This window comes from Crotalus tigris, unplaced genomic scaffold (assembly GCF_016545835.1).
Source record: "Crotalus tigris isolate CLP2741 ecotype Arizona unplaced genomic scaffold, ASM1654583v1 scf7180000018652.200882, whole genome shotgun sequence".
Classification (NCBI taxonomy): Eukaryota; Metazoa; Chordata; class Lepidosauria; order Squamata; family Viperidae; genus Crotalus; species Crotalus tigris.
Genome location: NW_024097126.1, coordinates 84,972 through 110,766, shown reverse-complemented (window position 1 = coordinate 110,766; position 25,795 = coordinate 84,972). Strand labels below are relative to the sequence as shown.

At 35.8% G+C, this 25,795-nt stretch overlaps 1 protein-coding gene across 1 annotated transcript in view; it reads right to left on the bottom strand.

The window, feature by feature from the left end:
- MYO3B (myosin IIIB) overlaps window positions 1-25,795 on the bottom strand; it is a 176,315-nt gene that overhangs the window by 84,631 nt on the left and 65,889 nt on the right. The window contains exon 17 of the mRNA XM_039355285.1: window positions 1,168-1,247. Coding sequence (XP_039211219.1) covers window positions 1,168-1,247 — 80 coding nt within the window. The remainder of the gene's footprint in view (window positions 1-1,167; window positions 1,248-25,795) is intronic.

Here is a 25,795-nt window from a genome sequence, read left to right as displayed (position 1 = left end):
GAGGACAGTTAAGACAGTTTATACAAAGATGAAATATTTGTTTTGTTTTGTTTTTATTGGTAATACAAGGAACATTCCATCTACAGTAGAACTTTGGTGACTTCCACTATTAAGAATTCAGAAGCTGGGTGGAGGAGGAGAAGCTGTGTCATGTCTGTGTTCACCAAAAGTTATAGGAAAAAGACTTATGTAATTTCTAATTCAATCAAATAATTGGAGGATGGCCTTGGGATTCTAACATACTTTGGTTGAGTACTGTCTACCAAATTCACCAAACTTAATCATGAAAATGAATGAGGAGAATGTTAAACTATATATGCTATGAAGAAATCTCAAAAGAATGTCAGTGTTAGTTTATGTCAAATGTCTGATTTACTTAAAAACAGAAATTAGATTAGATAACCTTTATCGTCATTTTTACTATGGTCAGGAGGGAACTGCTTAAAAGCCCATGTATGACTACAGTATTAATGCATCATTCCCAGGAGGGAGATTACATGTTAATTTTTCTGTGTGCAACTAATAAGAAAGAGCAAGGAAAAAAGCCAATAAAAAGAAAGAAAATGATAATAAAGATTATTCTCCCATAGAGGAAAAATATAAGCAAAACCTCTTTTTTAATAGTAATGTGACAATTAACCAAAATTAAATAGCTCGACTATTACAAGTCAATGGCTTTGAAAATGAATTCTAAGTGAGAATAAATAACAAGAAAGCATTTCAGCTCCTCCAGTATACAGATACTGTGGTCTCCAACTTACAACAGTTCGTTTATCGACCACTGAAAAAAGTGGCTTATGACTGTTTTTCATACTTACAACCATTGTAGCATTCCCATGGTTACATGATCAAAATCTGCATCTTGGCAACTGACTCAGATTTATGGACGGTTGCAGTGTCCCGGGGTGATGTGATCCCCTTTTGCAACCTTCTGACAAGCAAAGTCAATGGGGAAGCCAGGGTCACGTAACAACTGTATTACTAACTTAATAGCTGCGGTGATTCACTTAACAAGAAAGGTTGTAAAATGGGGCAAAATTTACTTAACGAATGTCTCATTTAGCAACAGAAATTTTGGGCCCAATGGTGGTTGTAAATTGAGGACTACCCGTACTTCAGGCTCTTTTCAAATATGAAACACTTTTCAAAGTTTAGGTGTGTACTGACCTTAATACGACCTGACCCAAGCTGTGGAGGTAAAGATCTGGATGCAGCTGTTACTCTTGCTCTTGATTGAGCCAAGTTACCTGTTTGAAAAGAGAGAGACAGAATAAGCAAGAGACAGAAGGAGAAAGCAGCAATGATTAGAAACAATTATTAAAAAAAGAAAAGTCCCCTTCAAGTGGAGCTTGGCTCCTAGTAATCACATAATGCATCTGTGTTGCTTTCTTGGCAACAATCTGGAAGTGGATTGCCACTGGGCAAAAAGATCATGAAAATCAGAAAGTCAGGCAAACTAATATAAGTACCAGCAATACGAACACTGGGTATTTTTCTTAGTCAACCTAGAACAGTGTTTCTCAACCTTGACAATTTTAAGGCATGTGGACTTCCAGAATTCCACAGCCAGCATTGCTGGTTGTGGAATTCTGGGAATTGAAGTCCACATGCCTTAAAATTGTCAAGGTTGAGAAACACTGACCTAGAAGCATGCTCTCATTGGATTTACAAATTAAACCAATCTTTGCAAATGGAATTAGAACTTCACCCATAGGCAACTCCATCCCAGCCTCCCAGAGGCCCTTTATAAAACAGCCTTTGCACCGGCCTCTGTAAACATATTCAAGTGCATATTTTGTTTTCTGTATATAATCATTATCTAGCAAAATAAGAATTCTCTGCAGGTTTTTACGTAAGTATCATGAAGCCATGGGTATTTATTAAGAGCAACAAAAACAAGACTAATACTGTATACCCATAATAATGTGTGTGCGTGTGTGTGTGTGTGGGTAAATACTATGCAAAGCAATCAAAACAGTGAGAAGTGGGCAAAACAAACAAACAAATAAATAAATGAGCTAAAAGAAAAGGACATTTAACTGAAGTTAGTTTATACCAATTCCACTTATCAATCTTCCAGGCCATTCTGTTCTTGCAAATTATGCCTGCTTCTACTAGGTCCATATGCCAGTGAAATTTGGCCCAGATGCATTTGCAGCAGTGAGCCAGTTTGGTGTAGTGCTTAAGGCAACCAGACTAGAAACCAAAACACCATGAGTTCTAATCCCACCCTAGGATAAAAGCAGGCTGGGTGACTGCGCTAGTCATACTCCCTCAGCCCAATTTACACCACAAAGTGGCTATTGTGAGGAAAATAGGAGGAGGAAAGAGTATTAGATATGTGCACTGCCTTGAGTTATGTATAAGAATTACAAAGGTGGGATAAATATGAATAAATAAACAAACAAACAAACAAACAAACAAACAAATGAATAAATGAAACTCTCCCATTATTGGCGCACGCTTTAAATGTTACAATCTAGAGGAGGTAATATCATTAGTAAAGCATCTTTATTTCAATCAATCTTTACCTCAGTCTTTCAATACAATAGATATTAGCTATTCGCAAGAACTCTTGAAGAAAATGTTTAAATATGTCACACTAACAATTCAACAGCTAAGAATCTTAAAGAATATTAATAACATTTCTTATGATTTTAAAATTGAATATTTTCAACTGAACCTTTCCTATTTATTGATCACTCCAGAATAAGTTTTAAAAGGGCTGGCTCTTAACTTTGGTATGAAGGTATACTTTCACATACTGCATGAGCTTGTCATATTATTATGCCATTTTGGTTCGATGTCTGTTAATATGGTGTTATTAATAGGACTGGAATATATGAATGTAAATTTACACCATACACTAAAAAGTTAGTTTTTATATTATATATAGTTAAAATTATATAAAGAATAATTAGAGTGATAAAGAATAAAGAAGAATGTATAGAAAGTTATAATTATGTGAAGAATTATTGTTTTATTGACTATAGGGGACAGTGTAAAAGATCACTGTTCAATAGTAGCAGGACTCTTTATCAAAGTGAAGACTGATGATTTCGTTTTTTAAAATCAAGATATGAAGATTTATTTTAAGATAAGGCCAACCTAATATTTCTGTGCAATATAAAATGGTTTGGGGCTTTTTTCCCCCTCCTGTTCCCTTTTATATTTTAGTATTTTTTCTCTCTTCTCTTTTCTTTTTAACACATTCAGTCTTCATTAATATATTTGTGATATATTCCAACTACTTTCAACTTAATTTTATGTTTCTTTCACTGCTGTATAACAATGAACCAGGGTATGCTCTTATACTGAGGCATTTTATCACATCTTTAAATTTATGCAGATTTAGATTGTTTTAGGTGTATTTTACACATATGCAAAATGGTGAACAGACGTTTACATTTGCATTTCATTACATGCTTATAAAATACACATAGTTTTGTATGTGATCTCATTATTCTTGGGCCACTTGCACTGATTTATTGAATTCAGCAGCCAACTTTTAAATTCACATTCAAGCCTATTCATTTCATTATGTCCTCTTTTTAAATCAACAAACATAGTTTAGACCAAGGGTTTTTCAAACTTTCTCAAACTGCAGAAACTGTTAGTTAGGAAAAACGTCCTGGAACCCCTGATCAAGGGGCAAAATGATGAGCTATCATAAACACCAATGCCTCATGAGGTGTGAAGCTTCTGAATGTTAGCTGACAAGTTTTGCCTTTCCCTTGCAGTTTAGAAAATCTGTTCTGGAATCAACTACTCCCTTCCCCCACCCACCTTAGGGCTCTTCAGAACATGGTTTTAAAACAGAGAGAGGAGGGAGGGAGGAAGCCAGAGAGAGAAAGAGAGAGAGATTAGTATTTTATTATTAACCCGAAAACCTGAGAACACAACAAATAATCTTCCAATTAATTTTAGGGGATCCTCCAGATCAAATAACAAGTCATCAGTAAATGTATTTAATTTACAAGTTTATTTTTGAATTTTTACTCCCACCATTCTCTCATCTTGCCTTACAGTACTATTCAATATTTCAAGAATTAAAATGAATAAGAGAAGAGACAATAGACATCCCTATCTTGTCCATTTTTATATCTTGCAGGATTTTGTTAGATCCCCACTGACAATTATTTGTGCTTTTTATCAGTGGTCTCCAACCTTTCTGGCTTGGCAACCCAGTGGGGAGGGTGGGTGGGAAAGGGGATAGTTCTGTGTGAGCGGTAGGCATCTGTGTGCAGCTCCACTTGAATGGTAGGCACAACACCTGCCACTCTGTTTACAAAATAAGTAAGGTTCAGCTTTTACACATTTTCTTCCCTGTGTAGAAGTTGGACTAAAAGCCCCATTTATATTCACCTGTTTGTTATATGTATACTGAAGTAGACATCCTTAAATCAGTTACTTGGAACAGACATTTTCTACATGAATAATCATTATATGATTTTCATCAATTCTTGGATCTTTGAATGATCTAATAACTTTTTTGTACCCTCTCATCTTGTTTCCACCTATGTACAGTGTTTAGGTCACCAATCAAAAATAACTTTTTCTCCAGGATCATGTTTTCAGAAAATTGTATCATTTTTCCTAATGCATCTTTGGTTCTTTCATCAGAACCATTCATTGAAATGTGACAATTAACTAAGATCTACCTATAGGTTCCTACTTCCTTATGTATACACAATAATCCACAAGATACTAATTCATATTTTCTGACAAGTATATCAGCTTCTTTTATCCATATTTAAATCTACCCCTTTAATCCCATACATTTATTCATTAATTAGCTCCACAACACAAGATTTATTACTTATTGCCCAAAACTATCTAGAGAATTTCATGGCAGGTCACAATCCATAAGAAAAAATATTTTTTTTCTTTCATTTAATTTGTTATGAATAAGATAAAGCAATATCAAACTAAATAAATATTTTTGTTTAAAACTGCAATTTAAACTAAACTTAGAAATTTTTAAAAAAACAATTTAAATAATATGTCATATATTTACTTGATAAACAGGGAATATTAATAGGGGAGAAATTAAGAGAGAAAACTCATTGTCAGACTGTGATTGTCAAGTCTTAAATGTGAGAGAAAAAAGAAAAATGTCAGTGCTACTTGGCCTCTACTGAAAGAGAATCTTCCCAGTTATGAAACAGCAAGTAGAGTTCCTTTGCAGATATTAATACATGCGTAAGTGCACCCTGGGAAGGGTATACTGTGTATTGGAGGAATGACTTAAATATTATTATTGGAATAGTGAATTTGAACTATTAAAGTGTGGCAGCTGATAGGGTCACATGTTTTTCTGAAAGGTGTTGCAGATAACAATTTTGCAACCACATACTATCATAGCTGCCATCAAGAGATTTTTCTCTATGACAGTTTGTTCTTAATCTATCCTTCAGGTCTTCTAATGGTGACCTCTTTGCTACTGCAAGTGAATCTGTCCATCTTGTTGCTGGTTGTCCTCTTCTTCTCTTTCCATCCGCCTTTTCTAACATTTTTCCAGAGGACTAGGTCTTTGCATACATATTGTGACCAAAGGAGGATAATTTGAGCCTGGGCATTTGTGCATTGAGTGAGAACTGTGGTTTGATTTGTTCTATGATTCATCAGTTTGTTTATTTGGGTGTCCGTGGTGTTCTTAGGAGTCTCCTCCAACAGCAAAGTTCAAAGGTGCCAGTACCGCTTCTTTAAAGTCCAACTTTCATTTCTATAAAGTGTCATAGGAAATATTATGGCTTGTACAATTTTTTTAAAGGACTCTCTTTAGTCTAATCTTAAGGGTATAAAATAATTCAGTAGGAAAAGATTTGCCCTAAGATATAATAAGATCTTGAACTACCTGAACCACCACCACTGTGACTTCAAAGTCTGCCTGATTTATTGATGAATTAATCAATTAATCCAGCCAATTAAGTACTTTTAAATAGCTTTAATTTCAAAAGAAAAACAGGGAGTGAAATAAATCAACATTAGTTGAATAGTACAGTGTGTTTTAAATATTGGGAATCAACTGAATGCCTTGTTGACTGGCTGGAAAAGTATTTGTTGTGAACATTTTAAGGCTGTTCTTAAAAATTGATTTTGCAGATTTTTTTTTTTTTTTTAAGAAAGAGAGATTTTAAAAATAAAAGCTTTGAGAGAAAGGAAGGAAGTGATGTGGGCTAAGCATGTGCAAAACATTCCAGATACATTTCAAAGTTTTAAGTAGTGAGTGGAGCACAAGATGTCCAAATGTTTTCTCTGGCTACATATCTTCAGAGGCTAAACTGTGATTAATAGCATTGAAAGAACCCTTTGAAGCAGGATTGGTGACATCAAAGTCCTAATCCATGGGTGGCAGGATTTTTATAATGAGTGGGAAGCATTTTAACACATTTCAAAGGATTTACAGCATGAATAAACAATAGGCCACTGCAGATGTGCCACACACCTTTCAGAAACATAACACATAAATAAGTTTCCATTTTAATTTAAATGTAAATAAAGTAAATAAAGCGTTAACACTTCTTTTCAGATTAACACTTTAAAAGTGCCTTATTTGCAACAAGATCATTTTTTTCCTCATTGCTTTTGCAGAACTTATGTTAATTCCATGAAGCTATTTTTATTTCTAAACTATAGCTGATACTATATAACTGAAAAAAGGCAACATTTTAAAAAGCATCTACGTGTATGTCTCTCTCTATAATTCTACATACAGAATTCCTTTTTTAGGAAGCAAGATTTAATTAACATAAAGAATATTTTACAGAAATATTAGGTAGAAAAGATACATTAAAAAACTCCATTGAACATACAATGAGAGCTAGCATAAACATAAACAAATTAATATACCAGAACAATTGTTCATAATAGTTGTTCATAATTCATAATCTGGCAAATAAAAAAAATGGGCAGAAAATCCTTTTGTTCCTTCACAGAATTACTTTTCTTTGTTAAATTTGCTAGCAGATTTCCTTGCATATCTGTATATGACACAATGTAGATGGAGAATAAATTAATTTGTGTTTACAATAATGACTTGCAAGATTAAATGGGGAAATAATAATTATTTGATTTGATCTGAAACAAAAAAGAGCATTAGAATTCCTATATTATACAACCCACTTGAGTTTCCTATCACTACTAACAAGGTTTTCCATTTGGATCACCTTTAAATGTGCATTTGAAATTTCTGTTTTAATTTTTTTTGAACCCCACAGTCCAGTGACATGAATCACAATCTTTACATTTTTAATTGTTTACATACTCTTTTAATAGCCCAGAATAGTGTGTTTTGAAACATTAATCTTCCATAAATATAAAAAGCCTTCAGTATTAATTTTGCACGTTTTCTCCACAAAGAAGTTGTGTCTCCTAATTACATTATTTAAAGTATAGTTAGACCAAAGTAAGTCTTGCTGAATGTAATGCCTTATTTCTCAATAAGAAATTGTTGTTCTCAAAACAAACTGATATGCAACAAGATGCTGGATTGTGGGAGGCACAGTACCATTCAATTTCCCTATCATCAGCAATCAGCTTGATTTCCTAAGACAAGTTTTACAGAAGAAATAATGTTTAGCAACGATTCACACCAAATAATTCCTTCTACGAAAACTCTCATCATAACCTTCAAGTGGGCAGAACAGCACATCATATGACAACAATTTTTGAATAAAGATACCTCAAATGTGGCTAACTTAAAGAATGTGTCCAAAATTCAAGACCCATGATCTCCAAAATAATGAAATTTGGAAAAAGTTGTGGCTGCTTCATTGCCATTAGCTGCAGCTGATCTGCTAGACTGCTGCTGTGGTCACATAATCCTCATTTTCAATGTTTTGGGACAGTTCCCAGTCAGTCTTGCAATCTTTTGCTCTTCCCACCCACCCTGCACTACTCATTTACCTACCTTCTAGGAAGGGGAGAGAATGGGAGGGGAGGGAAGGGAGGAGAAGGGAAGGGAAGGAGAGAGGAAAGAATATTTCTGATGCTCTCTGCCAACTTCCCATAGGGAAGCTCAATGGGGAAGCCAGCAGGAAATCAAAATTTGTTCCCACCCCCATTGGTTTCCCCACCCCACCTGTGGTAATTATGTCTCTCTGTTTAGTTAAGGAAATATTTCTGAAATGATGGCCTTATGAGGTACATTAACATACATTTTAGTCATACAGTATGAATCTGTATTTTTTCTTAAACTCTACTCCTTAGAATTCTGTTGGGCTCTCCTTTCTGTTTCTAGTGAATGTATACAGGACCACATTTTAGCACTTTGAAATAGTGCTAAAAATATTTTATCTGTTAGACCAGTTTCTTATATTTCTAACATAAATAGAACATTTCTGGATTTCTTTGCTGCCACCTAGTGTTATCCAGATTTTTGCAACGTAGCCCTTTAGTACATAGCCAAGGATTTTAATCAACTGAATGTTTCCCATCCTAAATTGGGCTGATGAAACAAATAAAAATAGGTAGATTAATGGGAGAGATCAGAGAACAAAAAATATTTTTCTTACTTGAATATAAGTGCAGTGATGCTAGATAGATGCTAGACAAATGCTAGATAGGTAGGTAGGTAGATAGATAGATAGATATTTAATTTAATTATATGTCATTGGACAATATCAACTCTGGGCAGGTTCATAACATGCTGATTGAATTTACAAAAAATGGTGAGCCATAAAGCAACCATATTGATTAGTTTCACACCACATTTTAGCCTCACAAGTTATGCAATCCCAATTACTGAGCCACAACCATCCAGATTCCAAAGGCTGTTCAGGCTCCTGGCCTGAACAAAAGCAGCAAACAACATAAGCAAAAACTTTATAAAAAGGAACACTCCAAATCTGTAACTGTTTACTTGGGGAAAATCCCCAATGAACTCTTCTGCAAAGACACTGTACAGAGAAAGACAATAAAGTATGTCAGTAGATTATTGGATTAAGACTGACTAAATTCCAGTTTAATTTATCAACTAGCTATGAAGCATCCTGGATGACAGGAATGAAATTTGCTGTCTGGTTTGCTGATCCCTATCCTGCCTCTATTGCTTCTGCTAACAGCCACTGCCAGCCCCTTCCAAGGTAATTGGTAACAGAGCCTAGCAGATTTCATACATCTTGAGGCTGCCCTTGAATAGTGTCAAAATAATGGGAAAGATATTATTTTAACACTGATACAACTAATGATAATTTAAGCTCCTGTGGGAGCTGGGGACAAGATGAAGGCAATGTCACGGGCACAGGGCAGAAAAAAAATGTTGCCAAGATATAACTCTGCTGTGGTTAGTGCCAAGTGATGATTTAACCATAAAATAGATTATTAAAGATATACTTAACATTGTTCATTGCATGATGGGGAGGTTTTTTTTGTAAGAGGCAGGATTTAAAAACTACTATTAATAGGCATTCATTTAGTCAAGAGACTGCTTTGCTGAAGATGAAGAAAACACATGCAGTAGAAATTTCTCAACTAAATCTTATTTTATTCTATTTGGAGCATCGTTGCTCTCATTTCCTTGTTTCTCTATGCTATTTTTATCCCAACCTTCAGATTAAGTGCTCTCAGAAGAGCTACCAAAGCAGAAGATTCCCCCCTCCAACCATCTCTTTTATCTAGTGCTGTGTCAAATTATTAGCTCTCCTTTAATATATGAAAGTTGGTGGAGTGAGTTGAAGAGAACAAATAGAAATACATTCCCCTGTGAAATCCTTCTGAAATTTCTGCATCATAGGAGAAAAAGGGGAAAATGGTTTTATTTTTCTCCCTTTTATTGTTTTTAAAAACCTCCATCCAAGATGGTCACTCATGGGGTCTAATAAGATTGCATCATCCACATTATCCACAGGGTAAGGACAGAGCTGTTTCCTTCTTGGAGATTTACTTTTCTGAGTTTTGAGTTTTGGAGCAGCCACAACACCAAACTCAGGAAAGGGGAGGGTAATTAAGTTGAAAACTACCTTTGCAAATTCCCAGGAATCTTCTCTTGAGAGAGCAGTATAAGAAATTGGGCTATAGGGAAAACCTGCAGCTTCTTACTTGTATCCCACCCACCCTGCTGCCCATCTGGATTTCTATCCAAGCTCCTTGTTGTCATTTCCACCTGGGGTTGAAAATCTTGATTATTGGGTTGGGAAATTTCAATCACCATAATCTAGTATTGGATTCTAAGAAATTTTCCGTGGTGATTAATTTGTATATATTATATTTTGTTATACAGCACCCAGAGTCCCTCTTTTAGAAAGATGGGTAGTTCAGAAATACGATAAGTAAATAAATAAATAGACATTTTCAATATCTCATTTTTGCCTTAGAGAAGCTGATGTGTAATCTGAATACGATGATTGAAGTTACTCATAATTCTTTGCCATTTTCAGATCATGTTATGGTGTGAATTGGAATTGTTGACATCTAGGACTACTGGAGGGTGGGAAACTAATGAAGATAGTCCACCCTATATGCTTTATGGATCTGGATGGACAGACAGTTCTGTCAAACTCTTGGATGGATCTTGGAAATTGGAAGCAATCAAAACACTTATGCAGTTGCTCCAGCCTTTCTCTCTGCCAGTCTAGAATCTTCTTAGTGAATCAAGAAGTTCTAGGATATTAAAAAAAGAGATGCTTAGATTATTAGTGGAGAAAGAGTAAAATCTGACTAGGCAAGAATAATGATCAGTGTTTATGTCCACACTATGACAATAAGAGCAATGTCAGTATTTCTCTGCCTTTATTGGCAGATTGTCACTTAGCAGTTCTTTTAAGGCAGGGGTGTCAAACTGCTGGCCCGCAGGTCGGATGCGTCATGCCGAAACCACACCCACCCCATTGCCAGCAATGGAAAAAAAGTCACGATACACCATAACATGTCACGTGACATTGTGAGTTTGACACCCCTGTTTTAAGGTAACCCTCTCCCTTGGACTAGATAACTGGATTCTTTTTTTTTTTAATTGAAATTTTTATAAACTTTTACAATAAAATCCCTCCCCCCTCCCTCCCCCCATCCCCCCTTAACCCCCCCCTTCCCAGAGCTGAATACAGAGCTAAAAAAAACAGGAAAAAAAACATTAAAAATTAAATAAACATCAATCAACTATACATAAATCCTAAAAAAAATAAGAAAACACTTTAACTCCAATACAATAAAATCAGCAAATCTAACCATAACAACTTTAACTATAAATTATTCAAAAGCTAAATAATACTTTCTAATCCCATATTTGTTCTGAACAAATTTACCCATCTTTTCCACACAGAATTATATCTCTCTTGTGAATGGTCTTTCAGATAAGCCGAAATTTTAGCCATTTCTGATAAATAAGAAACTTTAAGAAACCATTCCTCTAAGGTAGGCAAGGAATCTTTCTTCCAATATTGCCCAATCAATAACCTTGCCGCCGTAATAAAATCCAACATTAAAATAATCTCTTTACTATCACAATCTTCAGTAATACCTAACAAAAATAATTGTGGTGTAAATTTTATCCTTCTATTAAAAATTTTTTGAATGTTCCACCAAATCTTAATCCAAAAAGCCTTTATGTTTCTACATGACCACCAAATATGATAATACGTTGCATCCAAACTACCACATCTCCAACATTTGGGCTGTAAATTGGGATACATGCGAGATGTCTTTTGTGGATCAAGGTGCCATCTATAAAGCATTTTATAAAAATTTTCTCGCAAATTTTGAGCTTGGGTAAACTTAACATTCCTCACCCAAATTATCTCCTATGTGTCTAATGGAATCGGCTCTTCAAAGTTTTGAGCCCACTTAACCATACAATCCTTAACTAATTCTGTTTCTGAATCCAATTCCACTAAAACATTATAAACTCTTTTTATGTGGGCTCGATTTTGATCTTTAATTTGTTTCACCAAATTCACATCTTACGTAATAAAACCCACTTTTTGATCTATACTCCATCTTTCTAATAACTGCCTATACTGAAACCAAGAATAGATAATATTTTCTTGCGTTAATTCCTCCATCGATTTTAATTGCCACTTATTCCATTCCCACTTAAGTAATTGCTTGTAAGAAATCCTATCCATTTTCACTCCTTTCCTTATCCCTTCTATAGCGTGCCCAGGAATTCCCCACAATGGTATTCTAAAATTTAATCTATAATATTTCTTCCAGACACGCAATAAAGCAATTCTTAAGACATGGGATTTAAAAACCCTATCCACCTTTTTATTATAAATTAAATACGCATGCCATCCAAATAATAAATCCCATCCTTCCAAAAAAAGTATATCTGAATTTGTTAAGTTAACCCAATCACTAATCAAAGTTAAAACCACCGCATCATAATACAATTTTAAATTCGGCACCTTGAGTCCACCTCTTTCTCGAACATCTTGAATAATTTTAAGCTTAACTCTTGGTTTTTTTCCCAGCCCAAATGAATCTATTAATACCCCTCTGCCATTCTTCTAAATTTACCTCTTTCTTTAAGATAGGTATCATTTGAAACAAGAAAAGAAATTTTGGCAGAACATTCATTTTAACTGCAGCAATTCTCCCTAACAAAGATAATTGCAATTTTTTCCAATCATTCAAATCCTTCTACATTTTAAGCCATAACATTTCATAATTATTTTTATAAAGTTTTGCATTAGAAACAGATATATAAACCCCTAGGTATTTTACCTTTTTTACAATTTCAAAACCTGTCAAATTAACTAACATCTCCTTATCCAAATTAGACATATTTTTTGTTAAAATTTTAGTCTTATTATTATTAACTTTAAAACCAGAAACTTGTCCATACTGATTTATAATCTATAACAACTCTACTACTGAACCGGTTGGTTGAGACAAAGTAACAACCAAATCATCTGCAAAAGCTCTTAATTTATAATCTTTCTTATTAATCATTATTCCCTTTATTTTAGATGATTCACGAATTTTGATCAACAAAATCTCTAATGTTAAAACAAACAACAACGGGGACAATGGACATCCCTGTCTTGTACCCTTTTCAATTTGAAAAACCTCAGATAAACCTTCATTAATTATAAGTTGCGCTGATTGTTTTTGATAAATACCTCTAAAAGCTTGCAAAATTTTATCCCCAAAATTCATTTCTTCAACCAACCTCAACATAAATTGCCAATTTAACTGATCAAAGGCTTTTTCAGCATCTAAGAAAATCAGACCCGCAGGAATCTGATTATTTTTATCCAAATATTCAATTAAATTAATAATTTGTCTAACATTATTCTTCATATACCTCCCAGTTATAAAGCCAGTCTGATCAATATGTATAATTTGATTCAATACAATCATAAGTCTATTCGCTAAAATTTTTGAAAAATTTTATAATCTATATTCAAAAGAGATATAGGTCTATAATTTTTAGGTAAGGTAAGATCTTGATCCTCTTTTGGAATCAAAGATATGAAAGCCCTTCTCCAAGATAGAGGTATCTCTAAACCCAATAAAATACTATTAAAGAGTTCCTTTAAAGGCTCAATCATCTCATCATTTAAAGTTTTATAATAAATTGATGTCAATCCATCAATACCAGGTGCTTTACCAACTTTTAATTGTTTAATTGCCTTAATAATTTCCTGTGAGGTAATAAACCCATTAATCTCATCTCTTTGATCATTTGTTAATCTAGGAAAATGAGCATCTTGTAAGTATTTATCTATGTCCAAACTCTGAACCTTCTGACCCATATATAATTTTGTTTAAAAATCTAAAAAAGATTTTTTTATCAATTTTTTTTGAAAAACCACCTTGCCATTATAATTTATTTTATCTATAACTCTTGACCTCTGTTTCTTCCTTAATTGATAAGCTAACCACCTGCCCAGTTTATTTGCATTACAAAATGTGTTATGTCTCATAAAACGTAAGTTAGTTGCAACCTGGTCAGCCATTAACATATTAAATTGTGATTTAAGCAAATTTATGGAAGCCTTTACATTCTTATCCATAGGATTCATAATTAATGCTTTTTCTTTTATCTTAATCTCCTCCTCCAAATCTTTACGTTTTTGCATTTGTTTTCGCCTATAAGAATTATTCATTTGAATCAAAACCCCCCGCATATAAGCCTTACTAGCATCCCACACCATTGCCATTGAAGTTCCCTTAGACATATTTAAAGTAAAAAATTCCTTTAAATGTTCTCTAAGTTTCAATACATTCACCTCATGTCTAAATAAATTTTCATTCAACCTCCAAGATCTTTTTTCCTCCTTCTCAGGAATTAATTCCAACCATACAGGACTATGATCAGTAAGTGTCCTTGGAAAATTTTTAACACTAAAATATAAATCCATAGTAATCAAAAAAAGGTCAATTCTTGAAAATGATTGGTGCCTATCAGAAAAAAAAGTAAAGTCCCTCTCATCCATATTACGTTCCCGCCAAATATCTCTCAATTCCAAATCTTCTTTCAATTCAAAAAAAGCCTTTGGTAGTTTAGCTTGCTTGAAGAAAGTAGAAGATCCTTTCTTGTCTTTATATGTATCCCAAACTCCATTCCAATCTCCCATCAAAATCACAGATTTATAATCCAATGAAATCAATTTTTGATGTAAAAACTTATAAAACTGTTTTTGTTGTTGATTAGGAGCATACAAGCTCACTATAAGCAATTTCTTTCCATATAAAACCACTTCAATCATAACATATCTTCCTTGAGAGTCTGAATCTATTAATTTAGCTGACAAATTTTTCTTAACGTAAATGACAACACCCCCTTTCTTCCCTGGAGCAGAAGATACAAAATGAGAACCCAATCGGGCATTTATCAAATATTTTTGATCCTTTAAAATAATATGAGTTTCCTGCAAACAAACAATATCATTATTATATTGCTTTAAATAATGAAATATTTTCTTTCTTTTCTGAGGAGAATTTAAGCCATTAACATTCCAAGTCAGGAGCTTTGCCATCTCCTCCAGCTGCAAGCCTGGAGAAGATTGCTTGAAGATCTAACATCGAGGATTGAATCAACGAAGATCTCTTGGGTCTTGCTCCTCCCACAGGCTCAGAAACAAATTCTTGTGTAGACTCTTTTATATCCATCTTGTGTTGCTCTTTTTCTCTTCGTCTATGAGCTGCTCGAGTCATTCTCTGCTCTTTCATCTCAACAGACTGCTGCATCAACTCAGCCTGTAATTTTCCAGCTTTCATTGATACGGTGTCTCCAACCAATTGCTCTCCCTCTTTCACATCAAGAACTTTAGAGCGTAAAGGTGGTGGTGAGCGAACTCCCAGGACAGAAATATAAAACTCTCTTGCCTTTGCAACTGTATTAAGTCTATAACGTGTCCCCGCATAGCTCACCACAATTCCAATCGGGATATCCCATCTAAATGGCATCTGCCGTTTTTTAAGTTCCTCTGATAGAAAAGCAAAGTCCTTCCTTCTTCTTAAAATTTTTGATGGAATCTCCTTTAAGATTATCACATCCTGAGCAGCAATCTGAAATCTCTGATTGTAAAATGCTTGTATTACTTCATTACGTAAAGATCTTTTTCCAAAATAAACCACCACATTTCTTGGTAGGTTTCTCTGCTTTGCAATCCACAAATTAACTCTAAATATTTTCTCTATTTCCCTCAATATCTCCTCTGGTTCCCTCAGCAATGTCATTTGCCACCACTTCCCTCAAATTTTCTTGCATATTTTCCCTCAAGCCTCTGATTCTTAAAGCGAACTCCATTTCTCTATACTGAGACATGAGAATTTCATCCTGTGAAGTCTCCACCGTTTTTTCGACATTTTCAACACGATCTTCTAATAAATCCACTTTATCAACAACATCCTCAATATGATTATCCAGCTTTTCAACAACAGAGGTGAGTCCTTGCAGAGCCATAACTATATCCTCCCTCATAACTATTTCTCTCTTCTAAAAGTTCCTTCATTTCTTGTCTAATTTGACATACAACATTACCCATAACATCTTGAATATCTTTTACCATAAGTGATGGTACAGGCGGTGAGGGTGGTGGTGATCTAGCTTTAGGTTGTTGAACTGTAAGTATTGCCGGAGAGGAAGCCACTTTAGGCACAGCTGAGGTTGCTTGACGCTTCGAAGCCATTTTAGGAAAAACTTTTCTCCAAAAAATCCAAAAGACCAAAAAGAAACAAAATGAAGAGGGGAAAAAACCCTCTTGTAATTATATATATTAAAAAAAAATAATATATTTACCCTTCTCATGCAGCCACTAAAAATCCCAAAAATTACTGCTTTGTAACAAACAAAAAAATATAAAAATCCTTTAACACTTCCCTTTCATATGCATGAGAAAGAGAAACCTCTCATCGCCATTTTACTTTTCCCTTATAACAAAAACAAAAAAAGACTATTCTTTTCAGGAGTTAAAGTTCAGATTAAACTTATAAATCCATTCCCCTGATCAGCTCTGTCCGCATTCAAAATTAGCTCACCAGTTCACATAAGTTGCGGAGGTGGAAGCTGCGTCTTGCTTCGTCCCAAAACAAAAAGGGACAAAGGCGTCTGAGTCGTGGAGAAATGCCTAGGACTCCGTGGGAGCTCACCTTCAATCCCGAAAAAAGATCTCGAGATCTTAGTGGTTCTACCACTATCCACAAGGCAAAAAACTCACCTCTCTCCCTTTGCCCGGGAGAGAAGCTTCAAACCGCAGGACAGCTGATGTTCGCTTTCACCGCGATTTTTACACGATCTCAGGCGGTCGGCTACAAAGTAGCCGCCATCGGCACAGAACAACGCCACTGGAAAGATAACTGGATTCTTTTCAACCAGGATTCAGGCCTAGGGATGAAAAGAAAAAGCACTGGTCACCTTAGTGGATGTTTATTAGGCTTGGATGGAACAGTCCACATTTCCTGACCCTTTGGGACATCTCAGTGGATAAAAAGTTGGGCTCTCTCCCTTGTGCTGCAGGTTTCAGGACTCTCACTGCTTCTTAATATTTGCAAGATAACTCTGGGAGAAATTGTGTGTCTGTCTGCAATGGGATATCATTAATGTTTCTGTAAACATCTAGCATTTGCATTCTATGGCTGACACAGTCGAAAGTTGTTGAAAGACCTTTTCAGAACCAATGGATGGGAACATCTATAATTCAACTCCCTTTGAGAGTTCAACCTGAATTCATCATTCAAGATGCTCTCAGCTAAGTTCTTACAATGGAAAATTTAAAAGTCTGGGTATTATGGCACTTATTAGACTGATGAGAGCCTTTTCATTGGGTTTCAGATGACTGATTAATGCAATTGTGAGATGTTTTGAAATAATACAGAAAATGTGCTTTGGAGTGAATGGGAGCACAAATAAAACATCCTGCTGCAATTCTTCAAAGTAGCCATCAGATGTTTTAAAGAGAAATGGAGAGGTGATGTTCTGACTTTGGGTCTATCCAGATGTGTTGACTGTAATTCCCGTAACTTTGGCTTGAAGACAGTTGCAAGACCATGTGTGGACAAAGCACTCTGCATGATTGTACAAGCCAACCCTGAATTTGAGAAAAGACCTCAGGAAGTCATTTGTGAAGTATAATAAAACCCTTTATTTGCTAAATCTAGCTCTATCTATGTCTCACATCTGCAGGTCAGCATAGTTCACAACTGCTCCTTTGCCATTTGTGGCTTAAGTCCTCTTTGTATGCATAACACTATGGGCAATGTGACAAAATACAATTAATTTTTACAAGCTTTTATGATATGGGCTATACTTGGAGAAACAAGCCTTTTTAAATTCTAAGACAAACTCAACAGCTTTTAGTTAACTTAGCTCATTTTTTTTAAAGAAAATATAAATTTGGATTTATCTATAAATGGTTACATTATCACTATAATATCATATTTTCCGGCGTATAAGACAACTGGGCGTATAAGATGACCCCCAACTTTTCCAGTTAAAATATAGAGTTTGGGCTATACTTGCCATATAAGACTACCCCTCTTCCAACGCACACCAAATAAAAATTAAAAAACATCAGATTTGATTTCAATATGGTAATTTTAATTCAAATGCTTATGACATGCAAGTCCTTAGCAGGAAAACTGTCACTTATAAACATAAGGCTGTTTGTCATCAAACATGTAAACATAAAACAGTGCAAGTGGGTTAAATTTTTCCTAATTCACTCTAAAGCTGAAAGGAAGGATAAGACAATAAACCCATGGGAGCTGTCATGCTGTTTGTTTTCTAAGCTGTCAACCAAACTGGAACTGATGATGATAGGAGGAAGATAACAAACAATAGAGAGAGCAAGTGCCGGGCAAGTCCCTGGCGAGTCAGCAACGCCCATCATAACTGCAAGCTATTTTTACAGGTTTTGCTGGCGTGACAGTTTCCCTTTAAAAGCCTTCAAAATCATCCTGTTCGTCATCTGATATCATAAGTACATCAATGACATCTTGTACATTTGTAACGCAGTCATCGTATGGATCGAATTCCATATCAGATGGTGTGGTCTCAGCTTCGGCTTCCTCTTCATCTTGCCACAAGTAGTCATCCTCCATACCATCTAATGAATTTGATATGCCACACTTCTTGAAAGACTTGATTACTGTTTCTGCATCAATATCATTCCAGGCTTTTATGACAAACTTGCATAAAACATCCAACTGTGGAGCACACATGTTTCCTCCTTTTGTGAATGACTTTTCGCCGCTAACCATCCGTTCATTCCACTGTTCTCGAATGTGATCTTTAAATGGCTTGTTTAGGCACACATCCAGTGGCTGTACCAACAATGTCAATCCTGCAGAAATAACTGCTGCATCTGTGTTTATTCTTGCAAGCCTTTGCTTGGTGCTGGGAGTTAAATGAGCCCTGAATATATACCACACCAGTAGACTACATTTTTGAATAAGTCCACCTGATCACCTGCTTCATACATTATCAAGCCATAGCTTTACCCCTTCTTCATCCATCCAGCCTTTTTCATTCACACGTACAAAACAACCAATAGGGAACTTGAGTTTCGGCATTGTTTTTCTTTTAAAAATAATCATTGGTCTCAGTTTGGCACCATCAGCTGTGCATACTAGTACCACTGTAAAACTTGACTTCTCATGTCCAGTTGTTTTAATTAAAATTGTTTTTTCACCTTTTTGATGGACAGTTTTATTTCCAACCATATCAAAATTCATTGGAGTTTCATCCATATTTCCAATACTACTTAACGCATAGCCATGTTTAGTGCGCTGTTGTATTACGTATCGATGGAAACTATTTACCGTAAATGCCGGCGTATAAGACGACTTCCGCGAGCGCTGAAATCGGCACCAAAGACGGGGGTCGTCTTATACGCCGAGTCGTCTTATACACCGGAAATACTGGTAGTTTCCGGCGTATAAGACGACGTTCTAGGAATGCGGCCCGGCTATAAAGACGGGGGTCGTCTTATACGCCGGGTCGCCTAATACGGCGGCATATACGGTACTTAGCTATCAAGATCTGCAGGTAATTTTTGTGCAATTTTCGTCTTTTGCCTCAGTACCATATTATGCCTTCCCAAGAATCTAGTACAGGATACAGTGGCCTTAAATCTGTTGCTGTAATCTTGGTTAGATTTGGCCCACTGAAGTGAAAACAAACGTATTTTATTTCGTGTCACTACATAACCGTTTTGGCGATGTTCATTCACCATGTCTGCTACATGTTTTTCGAGTTCTGGCCAATGTGAGGTGCCTCTTCTTAATGCACACTTACTCCTTGGCATACTCTTTAATGCTTTTTCATTTGCTTTCCAGTCCCGAACCATCTTTTCTGTTACTCCATATTGTCTTGCAGCAGCGCAGTTATTATGTTCCCTGGCAAAGTTTACAACTTTAAGTTTGAAATTGGCTTCATATTTCTTTCTTCTTGCTGGTGGAGCCATGATGGGGTCTTGACTGTTGGACATTTGTATACTGTACTGTATGTACTGGTGCTGTACTGTATGAACTGGTACAGATACTGGTGCTGTACTGTATGTACCCAGTATACAACAACCAGCCAATCATGGCAAGCGATGTACCTTACCGGTGATTGGCTGGTTGTTGTATACAAAGCCTGCTTGGATTGGGTGGGTCAGCTATCCCTGCCTGCCTAGCCCTCCCTGTCTCCAAGACGATCCGAGTGGTAGCGCAATGTGATAGAGATCAGGGAGAGGAGGCTGCTTCAAGGGAGTCTGTTACCTGATCTGAGCATTTTAGACCGCTCAGATCAGGTTATAGACTGCTTTGGCCACATTCCAAAAGTACCGTACCTTTATTAGTGCTGTCCCTCACTGAGATCTTCCAAAAAAGACTTATGATGAGGTCTGGCAAGTGCCCAGGGGCAGCGTTAGTGCAGCAAGAGCAGCGCTGTGCCCAGAAAAACACGCCTCTTTCACCCATCTGGCCTGCCCTTGCAGCACTAACGCGCCACAGATTCTCCTGTCCAGCTCAGTAAGTTTCAGCACCTGCCCTATAAGATGACACCTGGCATATAAGACGACCCCCGACTTTTGAGAAGATTTTCATGGTTTAGAAAGTCGTCTTATACGCCGGAAAATACGGTAGCTGTTGTTACTGATTCATTATACCAAAAGGAGAAAGTCCTCAATTACCTTAATAGGGAAATCATGCAGCCTCAAAATTCTACTCATTTTATTATACTTTTTTCTACATAAAAATGTCAAAGGAGGAGAATAAACATAGGTGGAAGCATATTATATTTAATAGAATAAGTATGATACATATCAAGCCTTGATATAAATTCTGCACATACATCAGCCATAGTGTTACTAGAATTCAAACGATCTGAAAAACACTATAAGTTTCCTGAAACTGCTTTTTGCTGGAGAAAATGCTATTAATTAAAAGCAAAATAATAGTTGCATGCTTATGATTGGTGTTGCCAGATTGCATTCATCTTCTTCTCCTGATGGAGAAGTGTATGAGGTAAGCCTATATTCTACTCTTCCTCTGCCATTTGTAATAACTAAAATCCTGCTTGCACAATATGCAAAATTGAGAAATTAATTTGTAAAACTAAAAGAAATATTTAGATCCTTTGCCAGAATATTTCAGTTGCTTTCATTAAATACTAAAATCCCAAAGGGTCCTACAAAGTGCATGAGGAGTATAGGTAGTCCTTGAAATACAACCATAATGTAGCTTGCCCATTATGGTCATATTTTGTGACAGATGTAAATTATGTCTGTCACTAACTAACAAAATGAAATTCAATGGTGAAAAAAGCAAGGTTCTACATTTAGGCAAGAAAAAACAAATGCACAAGTACAGCATAGGTGGCACCATGCTCAATAGTAGTAACTGTGAGAGGGACCTCGGAGTCCTAGTAGACAATCACCTAAATATGAGCCAGCAGTGTGCTGCAGCTGCCAAAAAGGCCAACACAGTGCTAGGCTGCATTAACAGAGGGATAGAATCAAGATCACGTGAAGTATTAATACCACTCTTCAATGCCTTGGTAAGGCCACACTTGGAATACTGCATCCAGTTTTGGTCACCACGATGTAAAAAAGATGTTGAGACTCTAGAAAGAGTACAGAGAAGAGCAACAAAGATGATTAGGGGACTGGAGGCTAAAACATATAAGGAACGGTTGCTAGAATTGGGTATGTCTAGTTTAACGAAGAGAAGGACAAGGGGGGACATGATAGCAATATTCCAATATCTCAGGGGCTGCCATAAAGAAGAGGGAATCAAGCTATTTTCCAAAGCACCTGAAGGCAGGACAAGAAGCAATGGGTGGAAACTAATCAAGGAGAGAAGCAACCTAGAACTATGGAGAAACTTCCTGACAGTGAGAACAATTAATCAGTGGAACAACCTGCCTCCAAAAGCAGTAAATGCTCCAACACTGGAAGTTTTTAAGAAGAGACTGGACAGACATTTGTCCGAAATGGTGTAGGGTTTCCTGCCTAAGCAGGGGGTTGGACTAGATGACCTCCAAGGTCCCTTCCAACTTTACTATTATTATTATTATATGACCAAGCTGATTTTACAAACTTTTTTTGTGGTGGTCACTAAACAAACAAACACTGCTTCTTTTAAATGACCAGTGTGGTTTGTTAAACAAAGCCATTGTTTGCTATGGCGTGGTTTTTCTGAAAACCAGAAGTAATGTCCCGTTTCCTGCAAAACTGTCATAAAATGTGGTGATGTGACTGCAGGATGCTGCAAATGCCATAAATGTGGCCATCTTGCTGAGTGCCCTAATTGTGGTCATGTGAATGTGGGGGGAGGGGGCGACCATTGGACCTGGGTCATAACCCCCTTTTTCCAGCTAAGCCGTAACTTTGAATAGTCCATAAGCAACCAGCCATAAGTTGAAGATTGCTTGTTGAACCAAACCAAATACACTTACATTTTCAAGTAGTTTATTTTTTCCATTCAGTATTGAGATGTATGCAATGCTAGTTTATATTTTGAAAAAAATATGAGTTGAATATTATCAGAATTTAATGTGAGGATGTATATTTATACTCCATGGTAAATCAATTCTTGCGTTCCATTTTCAGGTTATGTCGGAGATTCAGGAGGATAGCAGATGCAAAAATATAAATCTGGTCACTTTCAACATACCTCAGTTTTGCTTTGACCAATGTTTGAGGAAAGCAGCCTCAGAGGATGGAAGGGGGAGAGGCTGAGGATTCTCCCCTCCCCCCATTTTAGAAGGGAAACCTGTATAAACCAATAGCTCCTGAAATAACTTCCCAGGTTTCATAGTCTGCAATCTAAGACCATCATCAAATGAACCTGAAACAGAGGTTCAGGTAAGAAAAAAGTACAGCAATATATATTCAGATAGCAGAAGAAAAGAAAACAAAGCTTTCAATGTCAATTAGTTGTGATACTTATAAATTTCCCCTACTATCAGATGCAAGTTCTAATTCCTGGGGAACATAGGTAAAAAAACCTTAGCCTTTCTTTATTTTGCATGGTGGAAATATACTGAACTAAATAGAGTTATGCATATCATGGTTTTGCTCTGTCATGATCCAATATCCAGAGCCAAATGCAACATGGCAGGGACTAGGATAAGGCAGACAATTACAACATGGTACTCTCATCTTCTCTAATTTGTTTAAAAAACAGCCATAAAATCAGAAGAACCCATTAGTATCTCACTTATCATGGAAAAGTTGTCAGTTAACTGATCATCTGCAGATGGCATTGTTACTTCTATTCTGAATAAATTGTGGACTGTGCTGCTTCATGTTTTTCCATATATATTGTATATAGCCTTATGTCTTGCAGGGAATAATCATATTTTTTCCCCAGAAAAAAATAAAATAGTGATTCTAATAGAAGGGAATATATGTAGCTCTGGGTTGTGCTGTAGAGTCCTTGGTGCTCTCTGAGCTTGGTTGAACCAAAAACCAAGGTCAGAACTAAGCTCAAAGAGCAACAAGGACTCTGTAAGACCAGCCAGTTGCCTTCTGACTGTAAAATGTTTTTAAACACAAAGAGTATCTCATAAATGTTCTAGAACTGATAAAATTTAGAGTTACGTAAGAGTTTAGGAGGATATTCCATAAGGAAAATATTTTTATATTTCAGTCTTGTTCATTACTGTTCAATTTTGTTTAATGCAGGTACAATTCTTTATTCAGAATTGTTTATTCATTTAGGAATAAGCTGTGTTGCACTCATTTGTTTTGATTTCTATAGAATTGCTCTACAGAATACATTCTAATAAGCAAATACATATTTTTCTCCCAAACTATGTGCAAAACTGTTTTAAAAATACAATCTGAATGATATTTAGGAAATATGTTTAGTAACATCGCTGGGTCACTTTCAAAGTCATCTTTGTCTTTGTTCTGTTAATAGCACCACCTTGTGGAACATTTGCAAACCCTTTCTACATTCCACCACAAAAACCCTGTGTACTTCTGATAGAACAATGCAGGTTTCTCTGTTGTACAGAATTGGACAGTTTTTATATAAAAGATCTACTTTCAAAGCTGTTTACTCTGAAAGCCAGCAGAATTTGGTGCAGTCTGATGCCCGAGTGTATATATTTATTTGTGCCCTCCTTTCTAAGCTTCCTGTATTTAAAAAAAAAAAATATCCACAGTCCAAGAAAGTACCTTTTCATTTCAGACCCTATATTAGGAATAACAACCCACAACTCTGTAAGTGTATTGTATTAAAACAATTGCTGTTAACAATAAAACAGTGAAAAAGATCTAAAACTGTATACAATAAGATAAAAGGGACATAATCACCAATAGCAATTGCACTCTTAAGAAAAGGCAACTAATTAAAACATTCAACTTATATAACAAGATATATCTCTTGCCAGGCTATTATAGATTCTGGACACAAGTACAAAAGGATTTTCTTTATGACCATTTGCCTTATATCAAATCTTGCTACCAATCCAGTTAATTTAGTATGGCTTATTCTGCAATAACGGGCAACAATTTTCCAAGGTTTCAGAAATCTTTTCTAGTCTCATTTGGAGATGCCAAGGAAGGACAGCCCAAAACTTCTGAAGAGAAAATACATTGCATTTCATTAGTTACAGCCCAGGGACTCAAAGGAAGCCCTCAGAAATTAGCTAGCTTTGTATAGGAGTCAATCGGCACAGATTCTTTTTAATATTCCAGATTTTATCAGAATTTAAACAGAGGGAAAGGAGAAAAAATCCTCCATAAAATCAAAGATGTTTATCAAATAACATGAGTGAAAATAATTATTTTATGATAATTTCTTTCATTTGGAAGCACCTCTAATATGGAAATCTGCAAATGAATTGGAAAAGAGGGCTTATATATATATTTCTATTGTGTTATTTGCTTTGGGGGTAAACAACAGAGCATTGCAGAAAAAGATGAAGAAATTTTGAGCAAAAGAAATTAAAGGCAAGAGTTATGAAAGAAGAAAAAAAAAACTAAATGGCATAATTCAGAACATTTTCATATATACCCCTTTGATTTGATTTTGTTCTTCTTGCTATTCTGGGAGTTATAATTTAAGGCAGAATATTCTCAGTACAGGTAGTCCTTAACTTATGGCCACAACTGAGCCCAAAGTTTCTGTTGCTAAGTGAGACAATTACTATGTGAATTTTGCCCCATTATAAACCTTTCTTGCCACTGTTGTTATGTGAATCACCGCAGTTGTGAAGTTAGTAACATGGATGTTAAATGAATCTGGCTTCTCCACTGACTTTACTTCTCAAAACTCGCAAAAAGTAAGCATATAACCCTGGGACAATGAAAACATGAGTCTGTTGCCTAGTGACTGATTATGATCACGTAACCATGGTGGTGTTGCAACAATGGTTAAGTGTGAAAAATGGCCATAAATCATTTTTTTCAGTGCCGTTGTAACCTTGAAAAGTCATTAAATAAACCACTGTTAAGGTGAGGACTACCTGTACCTCAGTTCTCAAACAGGATCTTTTCAAATTCTCTCTGTACTTCAGGGCTAATACTGTACATATCTGTAATAGCTTTACGTTCCAATAGCAACAGCAGTCAGCCAAAAAGAAAGAGAAAATCACTGAATAATTTCTAACATCATCATGAACAACAATATCCACAAACTAATTTGAGATTAGAGAGAACTAGGCCAGTCATATAACACAAGGTACCCACCAACAGGAATGGTAAACAAGAATGCTCTGGGTTCAGATATAGTGCCAAACCATGGTTTAGTACTATGTGCATTGGCAGCAAACACTGGGCTTGTCTATTCTCCCAACCTCTTTTCATATAGCCGGGGGAAAGAGATTTGAATTAAAAAAAAAGAATTCAGATTCTACTGCAATAATGTTCAGGAGATGTTGCTTTGATTACTGTATACTATGATTTTTTTA